At 49.1% G+C, this 15,235-nt stretch overlaps 6 protein-coding genes across 6 annotated transcripts; 4 read left to right on the forward strand and 2 right to left on the reverse strand.

The window, feature by feature from the left end:
* Window positions 1-652: 652 nt before the first annotated feature.
* N7529_008573 (uncharacterized protein) lies at window positions 653-3,000 on the forward strand (the record flags this gene model as incomplete). Its single annotated transcript, XM_057244100.1, has 5 exons — window positions 653-1,383; window positions 1,437-1,696; window positions 1,746-1,880; window positions 1,929-2,019; window positions 2,070-3,000. 5 exons carry the CDS (start codon window positions 653-655, stop codon window positions 2,998-3,000), a joined length of 2,148 nt encoding a protein of 715 aa, XP_057095638.1.
* Window positions 3,001-4,159: 1,159 nt separating this feature from the next.
* On the reverse strand, window positions 4,160-4,877 carry N7529_008574 (uncharacterized protein; the record flags this gene model as incomplete). The annotated part of the gene is given in 3 exon segments (XM_057244101.1): window positions 4,160-4,327; window positions 4,343-4,700; window positions 4,765-4,877. The coding sequence occupies 3 exon segments, from the start codon at window positions 4,875-4,877 to the stop codon at window positions 4,160-4,162; spliced, it is 639 nt and encodes a 212-aa protein (XP_057095639.1).
* A 1,859-nt stretch (window positions 4,878-6,736) lies between these two features.
* On the forward strand, window positions 6,737-6,931 carry N7529_008575 (uncharacterized protein; the record flags this gene model as incomplete). The annotated part of the gene is made up of 1 exon (XM_057244102.1): window positions 6,737-6,931. The coding sequence occupies one exon, from the start codon at window positions 6,737-6,739 to the stop codon at window positions 6,929-6,931; it is 195 nt and encodes a 64-aa protein (XP_057095640.1).
* A 1,845-nt stretch (window positions 6,932-8,776) lies between these two features.
* N7529_008576 (uncharacterized protein) lies at window positions 8,777-11,533 on the forward strand (the record flags this gene model as incomplete). The annotated part of the gene is made up of 1 exon (XM_057244103.1): window positions 8,777-11,533. The coding sequence occupies one exon, from the start codon at window positions 8,777-8,779 to the stop codon at window positions 11,531-11,533; it is 2,757 nt and encodes a 918-aa protein (XP_057095641.1).
* An 816-nt stretch (window positions 11,534-12,349) lies between these two features.
* N7529_008577 (glycoside hydrolase family 5 protein) lies at window positions 12,350-13,660 on the forward strand (the record flags this gene model as incomplete). The annotated part of the gene is made up of 3 exons (XM_057244104.1): window positions 12,350-13,072; window positions 13,133-13,550; window positions 13,599-13,660. The coding sequence occupies 3 exons, from the start codon at window positions 12,350-12,352 to the stop codon at window positions 13,658-13,660; spliced, it is 1,203 nt and encodes a 400-aa protein (XP_057095642.1).
* Window positions 13,661-13,894: 234 nt separating this feature from the next.
* Window positions 13,895-14,747, reverse strand: N7529_008578 (GNAT family N-acetyltransferase; the record flags this gene model as incomplete). The annotated part of the gene is made up of 4 exons (XM_057244105.1): window positions 13,895-14,142; window positions 14,205-14,322; window positions 14,374-14,663; window positions 14,711-14,747. 4 exons carry the CDS (start codon window positions 14,745-14,747, stop codon window positions 13,895-13,897), a joined length of 693 nt encoding a protein of 230 aa, XP_057095643.1.
* Between the last annotated feature and the right edge of the window lie 488 nt (window positions 14,748-15,235).

Consider the following 15,235-nt stretch of genomic DNA (forward strand, 5'->3'; position numbering starts at 1 on the left):
TTCCAACCTTTTCTTTTAGTCAATCTTACCAGTGATACCTTTGATAGAGATGATCATGACTAGTTACGGCAAGGGTGATATTCAACCCACAATCGCTGTTTTTTTAGTAAAGAATGTTAAAAAAAAAATCCATTAATATTCAAATAGTATATAAGTCTGTAAATCCTATAACATACCAGTCAAAATAAAGTACAACATAGACATATGTAAATTGTATACAAAAAAGTGTAGCTGTCACCCGAACCGAGGATCGAGTGTTGCTAGTATGTGGTTATGAAATCATCCACGTCAGGGCTGGGCAGAAGCTCGATCTTGAAACAATAAGAGCTTTACTTTTGCTTCAACTCTGGACTTGTATATTTTTCTCCCTCTCACTTTTTCACTTTTGAGACTTATCACATTTGATTTTAATGTTGTTCTTCTAGACAAAACCAGGGCAGCTCACGGACCTCTGCAGATAGGCACCGTTGGAGTCTTTTGTACCGATTCGTTCTTAGACACATTTCGACCAGTGAGAGCTATCCAATTTGGACCTCGTCTACGATCTACGCATATGCCGCTCCCTCTTATTGTCCGGTGGCCGCAGGCAGCCTTTTCTATCTGTCTTTTGTCGATCGCGGGGCGGTAGTGAAAAAAGTGAAAAATTCCCACTATGCCAACCTATCCAATCCGTCGCCGACCGCGCGAATGCAAGACCTGTCTGCCATGTCGAGCGAGCAAAGTCCGCTGCGATCGCAACGTCCCGTGCGGCAATTGTACCAAACGCAACTTCACCTGCTCCTACGGTCGTCCAACATCCGCAAAGATCCCCATCCCTACAACCGCCATTACTGCCTCCTCCACACCTTTACAATCAACATTTATCTCTCCCACGATCCCGTCATATGCCCACTCCGCACCCACCCGTGATGGATCATATCCCACCGATCATCCCTCGAGCACGAGCGCCGATCCGGACTTATCGGACATAATCGATATCTCACAAGCGGAGTGGGACGAAATCAACACCAAGATGGTCGCAATGGAACAAATACTTGGTAGTTTGCACTCCCTCTTCCAGTCGCATTCCACGCGCAAGCCCTTGGAGTCTGAACACAATGAGCGAAAAGCTTCTATACGGTCGGAAGGTGTTTACGGATCGAATGTGTTGAAGACGGGCGCGGTCCACCTCGGCGCACGGTCGGCTCTGGTTGATATTTTGGATAAATCGAAGAGGTCGGAAGACACAGCGCAGGCGCTGCCTCAAGAGGATCTTCTGGCGGAACTTGCATTGGGCAACGAGTCTGCTGCGTATCCTTTTGTTGATTTATGGTCCTCTGATCCGTACACATTCAACATTGCCGGCGTGTGCGCGGTACTCCCGGAAGATCAGAAATGTTTGGAGTAAGTCGGATCCCTTCTATGGTGTGTGATGCGTGACTAACGTCATTCATCAGGTTTCTCGGGTTTTATAAAAATATCGGTTCGGTTCTATACCCAGTACTTTCGGATATTCCACGATTAGAACGGCAGACAAGACGACTGCTTGATAATCGACGACGAGCAGGGGGCGTGTATAAACCCGATGCCAATGGGTTAGTGAAGCCATTCGGGATGGATCTAGCTTTTCTCAGTTTGCTCTTTGCGGTCCTTGCATCAGGTTGCCAGCTCTCTGATTTCCCGGAAAGCGACCGTGAGTTAACTTCGTGGGTATACGGTAAGTCAAAATCTAGGAGGATAGCAAGGGCTGTACTGACCTCTTGCAGTTTCCTGTGCGTATCAATGTCTGCGGATGTTGAACTATGTATCGCAACCCACTGTAGAAGTAATCCAAATCCTTCTCATCATTAGCAATGTACTTTCATACAACATGAATGCAGGCGCATCATACACTTTGCTCGGTATGTATAGAGTGTTTCCAATGAGAGAGTCCAGCTGACCGATTCCAGGCATGACGGAACGAATGTGTCTCGTCCTCGGACTTCATGTTGAGTCGACAGGGTTCTCACTTGAAGAACAAGAGGTGCGACGGCGTGTCTGGTATGTATCTGCTCTCTTGCTGCATTGATGCAACAACTCACATTTTCCAGGTGGACAATGGCCTTCCAGAACAGCCATTTCTCGCTTGCCTATGACCGACCGTCCATCACCATGGTCAGCCAACCCGAAATTCCATTCGATCCCAAATCGATGCCCGGGCATCGTTCATACTTTGAAACCCTCTGTCGCATTGTGTCTTTGGCATTGGAAGTCCTGAGGTCACGCATGTATCCTGGATCTTCTCAATTACGGGTCCATGAAATTCGAGAATACAAACAACAGATTCAGCGCATACTCACCGAAACAACTCCTCATCTTCGGTATCGAGAGCACTGCCATACCCTCGCTGAGCATATCGAGCGAACGGAGCTGCGACTCCACTCTTCCTATCTCCTCTCCGTCCTGTGTCGCGTTTCCCTAGACCCACACGCCCATCTAGATGACCAGCGTCGTGCGATGATCCGCGAAGATTGCGTGCGTAGTCTGATCAACACAGTCGATGCCTTTGTTGAGCTGCACGAGATCAACTCACACTGTTCGCGCTCCTGGATCAGTCTGCAACGAAGCATCGCGTCCGCATTCCTACTTGTCGGAAACGACGACAGTCCTCAAACATGGCAGCTGATCGACAGACTCGAGACCGTCCTAGCAGACCACGTCTATGCCGACGGCGACTCCGAGCAGAACAATCGCACCGATTCCGCCAAACACCTTTCTTCCTCTCTCCGCGCTCTGCGCGATATCCGTGATGCCTTCAGCGCTCGCAGGGACGCTCTCTCCGCGCAAAGTTCGGCCGAGGCTTACTCCCCTCTTGTCCTGCCTTCTCCCTCTTTCCTTGGTCCCAGTTCCAGCATGCCGTCACCGGCAATCACTGGCCCTGGCCCGCAATCCACGGAGGGACAGAGTATGCGCATGATTCTGGACCGCGTGTCGGACGTGATGTTATTCCCCATGATGGGTGGGGATAAGCCAGTATCGTAATTGTCTCTTATCTTTTTCTCTGTAGTTTTACGCACAGGCGCTTCGGAGCTTGGGGTTATTTGGAAATATACGATACCTGGGCTTTTCCTGTGCGGTCAACTTTGCACTATCCACATTCCCCTAGGAAATGCTATTGATACATGACTCCAAACAATAACATTGGGAAATGAGATTTGCAGATTCAGAGAGAGAGTAGAAAGTAGAAAGAAAAGAAGTAGCAGGGTAGAAAATTTCCGGGATATTACAACACAGGGACTTGATCGTGTCAAGTACTGTGATTCAGGTAAACGTCACAGGGCTTAACTACCCGAGTGAGCCGCTCGGCCTGTAACTCCTGTTCTCTGTGTATTTGGGTCTGTCTGGGTCTGTTTGGATCTATTGGGGTCGATTATTGAAACATTTCTAGTGGAGTCATGGGTTGCGGTTCGGCCGGCCGAGATTTGGCCGGCAGCCTCACGGCGCCTCCTATTCTTCACTTCCCAAAGTTTGTATACGAGTTTTTGCTTCCTGACATATGCACATACCTTTAGTCTTCTGTGTTAAGGATTAAATCTGTGATGATTCTATCTAGAACTGAGGTTCCAAAGAACCTTGGATATACCGTCAAATGAAATAAATACAAATATAAAATATAAAATGGGTTGATGGTCTCGACCATTACATCTCTCCTGGGCATTATAGAATATATATAATCAAACATTGCCTGATCTACTGTTTATTCTTGATCCACTTTATCTAACGGCGCCCTTCCAAGGTTGTTTATTAGCTTGTGAACTCATCGGACGATGATTGGTGTGAATCAGTCAAGGTTATCTATTTGGGTAGTATCTGACAACAACACAACTTGTCTTGATCAGTGGACAAAATACATATGTCCAATTCTATTTTGGGATATCATCTACATGTAACTCACGTCCAGGGCTAGTAGATTAGGTCGCATGCTCTCATAGCAAGACCCATAAGCAGACCAGAAACCGAGAGGCAAGTCTTCTACATGTTTTTCATGTTTTTCATGGTTATACGTGTTCTGCATGGTCGCCAAAAGGAAAATGTTCCAGGACCGCAGTTTTCTCAATGTCAGGGCTTGACTCTTCCATCAAGCCCGCTTTAATGGCCTGGATGACTGCCCTTGACTTTCAAGCTCATCCTTATTTTCAGCTCAGCCAAGGGAGTTTGTGCCAATAAGATCCTTCATTTCGGACGGTCCTTCCATCTTCTCCTGCTCCTGCGTGTAACTATCTACGCATTGCCGAATCTCTTCCTCAGAGCAATGGATCGGAAACAAGCCAGATTCTGTATGTGCTTGCGTTTCATCGAGATTCATTGGCTAATTTTTAGATACCTGTATATGAGCGTACTTCAGCGTAACAGAGTCGCCTTCCCAAGGGGCGCCGACATAACTGAATAGCTTAGCTCGAAGCATGGAGTTTTCGTTTCGCAGAGCGTCCAAATGATCCTGCAGCCTCGTCTTGGTCAATGTGACATAGCCAAAATGAACAAGACGCCTTCGCATGGTCTGCTCGGTCATTTCTTGGTCTTCCTGACTTAAACGGTCCAAGTTTTCCGGTGAATTCACCTCTGCTTGCGCCAAGCTTTCGGACAATGGATCGCCCCAGTTGTGAAAATGGTCCGGTATCCCGGCACAGAGGCAGAGGGGCAGGACTGCAGCGTGCTGCCAATCAATGATGCCCACCACATCGCTGGACGCATTCACTAATATGTTATCAGGTGAAAAGTTCGGATGGCGGAGGGTTGGGCGCTAACTTCAGATACTCAGAAAGGAGAGCGTGGTGCTGAGCAGGAGATCGCTTCTGAAACCGCTCGTAGATTCTCTCGACTTGAAGGCGCGGCTGGCCGTAGCGGTCACAGAATTCCATCTCTCGCCGGGCAGGTGCTTCGAAGCACGTAGTAAAGGTTTCCCCTGACTTCTGATCAATACTCGAAAGTGGGAAACGATACGAGGCGAAGCATACACGGGCCGCGGTCAACGTCTAATAAATCCCGCTCCTGGTACCACCATTTATGCTGTGCAGTTGGCCGATAAAGATTTGATCTGAAGATTTGATCTGGCCATCATTGATCAGAATGCTCAGAGATTGGAATAGCTTTTTGTGAGCTACTGAACAATCTGCTTGATTACTTTGACCCGGACCTTATTATCCGTAGAAAACCACTGGTCGCCTAAGAGCGCCCCTTCGACTTTTTCGGGCAAAATATATTCGGTTCCCACGGCGTTGTGTTTTGAAGTACTACATGGTAGCTATGCAAGCACGGTGTAGCCATCATCGAAGGTTGTTTGCAATATGCGGTTGAAGCCTCCTTCCGCGAGTTTGGCGATTGAAGCCACACCATCAATGCAAATTTGATCCGGCGTTCGGCGTGCCGAAGCTCTTCGTTAATTCTAGGTTGACAGATCAGGTCAGGACAGGCATTGGACCCGTTAAGACTAGGCCGCGTGCACTATTCACAAAAAGCGCCCAGAGGTGTACTAATACAGATGATGACCATCAGCCCTCCAAGAATTTATCTTCACTGGCAAGGACTTGTATGACCGATTGTACGAATTCGAAAAGGGCCTCAGTTTAAATCGCATGATCCAATTTGAAGGTAACCGTGGTACCTTTCAAGATTCATATGGTGCAGATTGCGATTATCGCATGTTATCTCTGCGGTTTGCAGGGTAGAACAGTCAGATTTCTCTTCAGATTCTTTGGAGTCTCCCTCTGCGAAGGTGCATAGCGGCCGGGGATTGGATTTTGTCTAGGATTGCTGCCTGAAGATGTCTGACTTGAGGCTGGGGAAAAATACTTGAATCATTGTAACGGAGATTTATAGTAAATGAGGGGCAAATACAATAAAGGTAAATGAGATGCGAATAAGAGATAAACAAGAGGTAAAAAGCAACCTCAGAAATAATTTGATGCGGCCCCTGTGGCCGCTATGCACCTTCGTACTCCCTCCTGTGCCCTTTCAACCGTAATCATCCCTTGATTCTGTCGTGGTAGAATGCCGTAAACATCGCCTATTTCCAGACCATTGAGACGCCCTATACGATTTAGCATTTCTAAGATACAAAACTCGAATGGATTATGAATTGTTTACGCATTTGATTTTGTTTTTTCCTAAAAGCCATCTTTCACCCCTGGAGTGCCTACCCTGTCACTAATCACTTGCTTTAGTACAATATTGTACAATGTTGTTACCATTCAACCTGCATTAGTAGCTACTGCATGTAGTCTCATGTCCACAAGATCGATGATAACCAACCAAAGCGCAACATCCAGGCACAAAAGCTGAGGACCAATTGACCCGAAGGACAAGGAACAATCGCGACATAGAATACAGTGCTAACGTTTAATTTATCTGATCAACGGCTCTTAATTAGAATCCGCAATTCACCTCCCAAATGGATGATCCATCATCTTAATATGAACAAGGGTCATAGCGTACAAAAGTGAGGCTGTACACACCACCGTCGAGATACCGAGCACAATCTTGTGATTGTGGGTTGAACCCCAGATCTGCCATCAATCTGAGACCTTTAATTTAACTGCCAAACTAACAACCAGCCCGGGTCCCTCATTATGGTATGTTGGACCTGGCATAAGCGAGCAATGTCATCATCAAGCTCCTCGGGGCCCCGCAAAATGCGCAAAGCTTGCAATTGTACGAGAGTGGCGCCTCATTGAACGGGGTCAGCGAATGGGGGCCACTAGCCCCTCGGCTCGAAGTCAATATGATGGTCAAGCAGTGTGATAGTCCCAGTGATGAGGTCATCTACATCCACTGGGACAACAATACTACTCTATCCACCCCGACCGTGGAGAGTGGACCGAGGGTGCTTTCTGATCGTCGAGCGGGATTCTGGGGTGCCGTTGGGGGATATTTGGTCTATCCCGCAGTCCGACCGGGGACTCACGAGTCAGACTAGAACATTTCCCTACAGAGTAAAATAGATAGAGGATCTGGGGTCCTGGTCCACTCGGTTAAACCGGACATTGTCCACGGTCAATCAATTTACTGTGCTTATATTTCGTGGACCATTGGTTATAGTGAATGGGAAGGATTAGTGAAGGCGCGGATCAACAGAACACGACGCAGGAAGCTGTGAATCCATTTAGTATGCGGCTCCGTGATCGCATGTCTTCTCATGGATGATTATGTCTTGCCTTCCGGGGACATGACTAGTCGTAAAATTATGGATTGGATCAGCATTGAATTGGCTTTCATTGGGCTCGGGGTTATTTGCTGGGAGTTTGGGCTGGACCCGGATTGATCAAGACCAAAGAAGAATTTACTCCGGGGAAACATGGCCAATCACGAGGCTTATGATTTTGTGGCTGGACTTCGAGTCGTTCGTGTCGGATGATATTTGGGTTCCGGGGCGATAAGAGTATAGAGCATAGGGCATGCAAATATCTACGATGTAGGACAATGGATATTGTTCGATGTTGTATAGTTATGCTGTATGTAGTTGAGATAGTCTCAAATATCACAAAATAGAGTAACTAAATATGAGACCAACAAAATAGAAAAAAAGGAGAAAAGAAGATGAACGCTTAAGCTTTCCACTCCAGGTTAAGCCATTTGGACGATCTCAACTTTAGTGGGCTATGGGCAATAGCTGCCGATTTTGCCTTGATTAGTGTTCATGTCTTTGTTACTATTATTAATACGATATACGATACGGAGTATAGATTAATTGCTCAATTGGTTCCCAGAATAGGATTCCGAAAGGTGCTCAATTTTCGAGCAAGACCCTTGATACCGATGTGAAGCAATGCTTCAATTTCTAGTATCAATACCATCTAATTCCTAAACCACCAGGGTAGCACATACATATGCACAATTCGGAAATTTGAAGCAAATTTGAAGCCAATCTCCAATTAGAAGAAGTTGAGAACGAGGTGAATTGGGTAAGCAGGAGAAAACAAGAAGAATGAGGTAGGGATCTGATGCAGTTCCCTACCGCTTTAGGGTCAACGCCGAACCCTACCCCTCATTTTGCGTTTTCTTTCTTTTTTTTTTCTTCTTGTTTTTAACCATCCACATTGGTTTTGACTCCTTCAGTCATGTCATCATTGGCTCTAGACCTGCTCTTTGACCCCATACTGACCCTCTTGTTACCAAATTATGTTCATGTGGGGAAATAGGAGCACCCCCGCTCCCGCTCTTCTTGGCCGAAATCCCGCATAATTTGGTTCCTATACGCCAGTATACGCAGGTTCAAGCCATGACCTGCGTGGGATGGATCAGTGCCCAGGCTCACCAAAATATAGCAAACACATGTGCCTGGCCGTACCTCGGGAGCGAAAAGCCTTTGCTTTTTCCCTGCAGCTAATGGCGCCGATCCCTACCTAGTCCCCAGGCACGGCCGATGACGAGCTGCTAGACTCCTCTTCGTGTGGAGTTGGGATGAGAACTGCCCATCACATGGTACTCTACTAGTACCCTGCCTCGGTGTCGATCCCTATCTCCTCGGTGAGGATGGGGCTACACCAAAAATTTGATCTTAGTGCAATTGCACCGACAATTGCGGTTAGCGGGATGGAGAAGGACCGTGTCTGGTGCGCGCTGATCGGCGCCGTCCCTCTGTAAATAAAGACCTGGCTCGCGCTCTGGGATGAAGGTTCTTTTCCGGATCTCCCTGAAGGCTCTTCCTGTTCCGCAACAAACCTTTGAACGACAGGTTTGGGGAATCGACGCCAATTCGACTGGTCGGACAAGATATATACCACACTAGAAGAGGAACCGCCAGATCGGCCCATCCGACAATATGCGTCTTTTGCCAACCCTTGCTACCGCGCTCCTGTTTTCAGTCAACGTGACAGGAGCCAGCCCTGCGGCTCCATCGGCCGCATCAGCCTCTGTCGCGCCTGTTGCGAACAATGTGGAGGAAGCCGCGCCTACTACCTCGGCGACCCAGCAGCAGGCCAACGTAAACCAAGCTAATGCCAATGTTGTCAATACCCCTGCTGCGGACCCCACTACAGCTGCTGCAAACGCCGCTAATGTGAATGGAGCCAACACTGCTGCTGCTGCTCCCAAGGAAGCGGATACTGCCTCTGCTGCTAAGGAGGAGGACACTGCCTCCGCTCAGAACAATGCCGCCCCTACAACGACGGCGCAGGCCAACCCGGTTGAATCTCTTGTTGGCGGCGTTGAGACTGCTCTAGGCGGCGGTGCATCTGCATCCAGCGCTGCTGGCACCGCTACCAAGGCGGCTAATTCTGCCGCTGAGACAACCTCTGCTGCCTCTTCCTCTAGCACCTCATCTACCAAGTCCACTGATAGCTCATCTAGCTCATCGGATAACATTCTGCAAGGCTTGGAAAGCACACTCTCCGGTCTGCTTGGTGGTGGTAGCAGTGGTGGTGGTCTGGGTGATCTAATTGCTGGCCTCGAAGGTCTTCTTTCGCCGGGCTTTTTGAAGTCCGTCACCGACACTTTCACCTTCCTCTCCACCAGTTTGGCCCCACCGGTCGACAATGACATTCGAAGCTTGGTTGCCAATGCCAACAGCCTTCTGACTTCGGACTTCGCCCAGAAGGTCGGTGGCCTCATTGACAATGCCAATAACCTCTTGACCACGAAGAATACCCAGGAGATTATGACCCTGATCAACAACGCCAACACCTTGCTCACTGCCAACTTTGTCAAAGAGACCAACAACCTCATCGGAAAGGCCAGCCCTCTCATCGACCAGGCCAGCGGTCTTCTTACCGCAGACAACGTCAAGGGGATCGAGTCGCTTTTGTCCAACGCCAACAAGCTGCTTACTCCAAGCTTCATCGACACTACCGGCAAGCTCATCAGCCAGGCTGGTCCGCTTATCACCAAGGCTGGCCCTCTCATCGACCAGGCCAGCGGTCTTCTCACCGAGGGCAATGTCAAGGGGATCGAGTCGCTCTTGTCGAACGCGAACAAACTGCTCACCCCAAGCTTCATCGATACTACCGGCAAGCTCATCAACCAGGCCGGTCCACTTATCAGCAAGGCTGGTCCCCTTATCACCCAGGCCGCGGGTCTTCTCACCGAGGGCAATGTCAACCAGATCGAGTCACTCCTGTCGAACGCGAACAAGCTGCTTACCCCAAGCTTCATCGATACCACCGGCAAGCTCATCAACCAGGCCGGTCCACTTATCAGCAAGGCTGGTCCCCTTATCACCCAGGCCGCGGGTCTCCTCACCGAGGGCAACGTCAACCAGATCGAGTCACTCCTGTCGAACGCGAACAAGCTGCTTACCCCAAGCTTCATCGATACTACCGGCAAGCTCATCAACCAGGCCGGTCCGCTTATCAGCCAGGCCGGTCCGCTTATCACCAAGGCTGGCCCTCTTATCACCCAGGCCAGCGGCCTTCTCACCGAGGGCAATGTCAAGGAAATCGAGACCCTGCTGGGCAATGCCAACGATCTGCTCACCGGCAGCTTCGTGAACCAAACTTCCCTCCTGATCGAGGAAGCCAGCAGTCTCTTGGACCCGGCGACCATCACCGACCTCAAAGATCTTATCAGCCAGGTCTCTCCTCTGTTGCCCGAGCTCAAGGGCCTTCTCAAGCCGGCTCTTATCAACGAAATCGAGAATGTTCTGAGCAACGCCAACAAGCTGCTTACCGACGACTTCGTCAAAGAGACTACCAGCCTCGTCAGCGAGGCCGACAGCCTCCTGACTCCCGAGCTCACCTCCAGCTTGAAGTCTATTCTCAGCGCCGTCATTCCTCTGCTCCCCGAGCTCAAGTCGCTATTGACCAAGGGAATGATCTCTTCCATCGAGAACCTTCTCGGCAACGCTGAGAACTTGCTGACACCAAAGTTCGTCAACGAGACCATGAGCTTGGTCAGCGAAGCCGACAACCTTTTGACTCCCGACCTCACTTCTGGCTTGAAGTCTATTCTCAGCGCCGTCACTCCTCTGCTTCCCGAGATCAAGTCGCTCTTGACCAAGAACACCGTAGAGGCCATCGGATCTTTGCTGACAAACGCCAACAACCTCCTGACCAAGAACACCGTAGGGGCCATCGGATCTCTGCTGACAAACGCCAACAACCTCCTGACCCCCAAGTTCGTCAACGAGACCACCGGCTTGATCGACAGCGCCGACGACCTCTTGAGCCCCAACATCGTCCACGGCCTCAAGGACCTCCTCGGAGACGTCATTCCTCTGCTCCCCACCCTCCAGAAGTCCCTGCTGAACACCACCATCATCACCGACTTGGGCTACATCGTGACAAACGCCACCAACCTGCTCACTCCCAGCTTCGTTCACGAGACCTCTGGCATCATCGACACCGCCGACGGCCTCCTGACCCCCTCGCTGGTCAGCACGCTCAAGGAAGTCCTTGGATACCTGCCCGATATCATGCCCGAAGTCAAGAAGCTTCTTGTGCCATCAACCATTTCGGAACTTGGCTCGCTCTTGGACAACGCCCATGATCTCCTTACTCCTAAGTTCGTCAATGAGACAACACTCCTGATCGACGATGTAACAGGCTTCTTGCCTTTGATCCAGGAATTGCTCAAGGCGCTGTGAGGGATCTATATTTAATGATTTTCTTATATTGCTACGGACGCAATTATGATATTTAATGTGCTTTAATGATAATTGACATTGTCTGATTATGCTTCATTCCACTTATAGAAAGATGGGTAGCTATAGTTAAGCTAAGATAATAGGGAAAGGTTGGTGAGTAGTTCCTATAGAAGATGTCGTGGAAGCGCAAACGTTTGGTTTGTATTGCAATTTGCTTGAGCATACGCTTGCAATTATTACAGAGTACAATATTGCAAAGCATCTCCTGAAATCGAACAATCTATATTTAGCCCCTGTCGATCTCTGGCCCCCATCTTGGCATCGCATCAAACCAAAGTGCAATTGCCAAATGAATTAAGTCTGAGGCCGATCAATGAAGAGGACTTCCTACAAGGAAACTCAGTGCGAGCATTTGCAACGTGAAATCCTGCTTCATCCACGGGGTGTATTTGAATAATTACCAGCATCCAATAGCAACAAGACCTGGTGGACGCTAACATTCAGATTAATGAGTTTCACTACAACCTCCTTCATTTCATAATTTATGCACAACAAAAATAGTGACCAGTGCCCTATAAACACTTGAAATAAAGTCTCCCAGTTTCCCAAACGGGCAATTCCTCAACTTAATGTCTGCTTTTGGACAAGAAGTCATTTATCAACCTGCAAAATGCGGATCATACCTTGACTACGTCCCTGAGGTACTTGGAAGAGATTATGGCAGCCGTAAAAGATATTTAGATGCCGCGGAATCCTGCAATCCTTCCCAATCACCAAGCTCCCACTCATCCAACAAGCACCCTACAAACCTCCACCATGGGCGCAATCTCCAAATTCGCAGCCCTCACCACGCTAGCCGCCCTGGCTCACGCCTGGCTTCCAGAAGACAACAAATCCATCAACTCAACAACCGGCACGAACCACTTCGAGACCTCGAATGGCAAAATCCGTGGCGTAAACCTCGGCTCCCAATTCATTTTCGAGCCTTGGATCGCTGAAACCGCCTGGAGCGACATGGGCTGCGCAGGCCAAGCCTCCGAATTCGACTGCGTCTCATCGCTAGGTCAAGACGCCGCGAACACCGCCTTCGCCAAACACTGGGGCTCGTGGACCACGCAGGACGACATCGCCGAGATGGTCAGCTACGGACTGAACACGATCCGCATCCCGGTGGGATACTGGTTGCGTGAGGACCTCGTCGATGCCAGCGAGCATTTCCCGCGGGGTGGGCTGGAGTATGTCAAAAAGGTTTGCGGGTGGGCAAGCGATGCAGGCATGTATATTATCATGGACTTACATGGGGCGCCGGGCGCGCAGACGCCGTTGAATGCCTTTACCGGGCAGAATGCGCAGGAGCCGGGGTTCTACACTGAGGAGAACTATGAGCGTGCGTTGAAGTGGTTGGAGTGGATGACAGAACTGGTCTATCAGACTGATGAGATGAGAAACGTGGGGATGCTGGAGGTTGTTAATGAGCCGGTTCAGGATAATGATAAGGCTTCGTCCATGCGCGAGAAGTACTACCCGCAAGCTGTTGAGGTGAGCATTTCTTAAGTGGAAGAGTGGAAGTGCCGACGACAGTGCTGATTGGTTATGTAGCGTATCCGTGCCGCGGAGAAAAAGCTCAACATCAACGCAAATGACTACCTGCATATCCAGACGATGGATCAGTCGTGGGGCTCTGGCGATCCCAATGAGCACCTCGATGACTTGACATATATGGCTTATGACGATCACCGGTACCTGAAATGGGATACTAGTGTTGATGCGTCGCACGAAAGCTATATCAGCACTTCGTGCAACGATAAGCGGGATAGCAATTCGCCGAATATCGTTGGCGAGTGGAGTCTTGCTGTGCCTGATGATGTGGAGGGGTCGTCGGATTGGGATCCCAGTTCTAACACTGATTTTTATGGCAAGTGGTTTGCGGCACAGGTTCATTCTTATGAGCAGCAGCAGGGATGGGTTTTTTGGACTTGGAAGGCTCAGTTGAACGATTATCGGTGGTCTTACCAGGGTAAGTGCTTTCTGATTTTGGGGTATGGGTTGGGCTGACTTCTTGCAGATGCTGTCAAGGCCGGTGTTATTCCCAAGGATTTGAACAGTTTGCAGAATCCTTGCAGCTAAGCCCGTCTCTGAGCTTACTGCTGTGTTATGTGTTGAATTCTTGGTAGCTTCGATGTAAAACTAGATCTCTGTATATATTTCAGCGGAACATTTGGCAACAATTGATTCCACGAGATTCAAGTTTTTTTTGAGGACTAAGAACCATCCACCTGTTTATTAATTGGTAATAATGAGTTTATTGTACTGAGTATGAGCCTATGGATGACGGAAAGAATGCGATTGAGACTAGTAATCTTAGGACGAAGAATCAGCAGTGGACTTTGGCCACCAAACCATCGCCCATAGGGGAATCCCTGGCCCACCAGGCTGAAGAGTAGCATCAGCGGCAACCTTGCCTTTCCCGAGCACGATTTCCTCAACTTCCTCAAAGCCCATTGAGAGGTACAGAGCGCGCGATCCTGGTGTTGTTGCCTCGAGCCAGATTGGGAGATTAGCTGCTTGGGCAGTGCGCTGGTGATCTTGCATGATGGCTTTCGCAAGTCCTACCAAGGATCAGCGAAATGCCTGTGAGGTATATAGTAGAGACCAAACAACAGTGGTGTACCTTTTCCGCGGTGCTCACGTTCCGTCCCAATACTGAAGACATAGTAGTATCGCTTATGTCCACGCAACCCTATTCTCTTCGCGTTGTCGGTCATGCCGGAGAACTCAGCCCAGAGACGCTAGATAATCGTTACAAGTGGCAAGCAAGTCTATGTGAAAACATTCCATACCTTGCAACCTGGATATCCAATTCTCCACAGCACGCCTAGAAATCCCGCACACAGAAGAGTCCAGGCATTATCAAGGTATCGACCCGGAGGAACAAGAACAGACGCAGCTTTCCAGCCATCTGCCTCGGTGATGATTGCGTCGTTTAGCAAGGCGGACTTGATTAGCGTAGACCAGTATGTTGGTAGGTAAGCCAGTCTTTCTTCCCGGGACAGGTCTAGGAGCATGTATGCAATGACCGGATCGGTGTCAAAGACGCGGCCGTTCAACGCTGCCACCGAGCTTAACAGATCTGTATTTGGTTAGTATCCCCCAGGGTATACTTGGGTTGACACTGACTATCGCCGCCGTGGGTGATCGAGACTGATTTTGCCATAATTAGATTAGAGTGCCTGACGCATTTGAGCGAGGCCAGGAAGTAGCCACTGTGACTTAGGACATAGAATCAGGAGATGAAGTGGAAGTTCGTGGGCGTAGTTTTATGCTTTTGGCATCGACGTAATGCATCTGTCAACCAATCACAGGCCAGGGAATTTGACCAGGTGAGAAGAACATGTGCAGGAGTACAGTCATAAGCTTTATTATTCCAGTATTCTCTTCATGATCGAACATCAGCTGCGTCTTTTGGTAATCCATGAAACTTGGGAAAATTGGGATTTAGATTGACGGGAATATAACACCAACACGCATACAACCTTTAGGCTGGATTGGGAGATGTGCATTCTAAATAGGATAGTAAGTTGACAAAAGGACTAGGATGTTCTATACACCTCGTTAGAGCTACTAATATCAAAATGAGAAGTGTAGAGCACCTTTGTAGTAAAGACATCGGTTTGATATACCCATCCCGGTACCGGGAACCCA

Source organism: Penicillium soppii, assembly GCF_028829465.1.
Source record: "Penicillium soppii strain IBT 18220 chromosome Unknown utg000006l, whole genome shotgun sequence".
Classification (NCBI taxonomy): domain Eukaryota; kingdom Fungi; phylum Ascomycota; class Eurotiomycetes; order Eurotiales; family Aspergillaceae; genus Penicillium; species Penicillium soppii.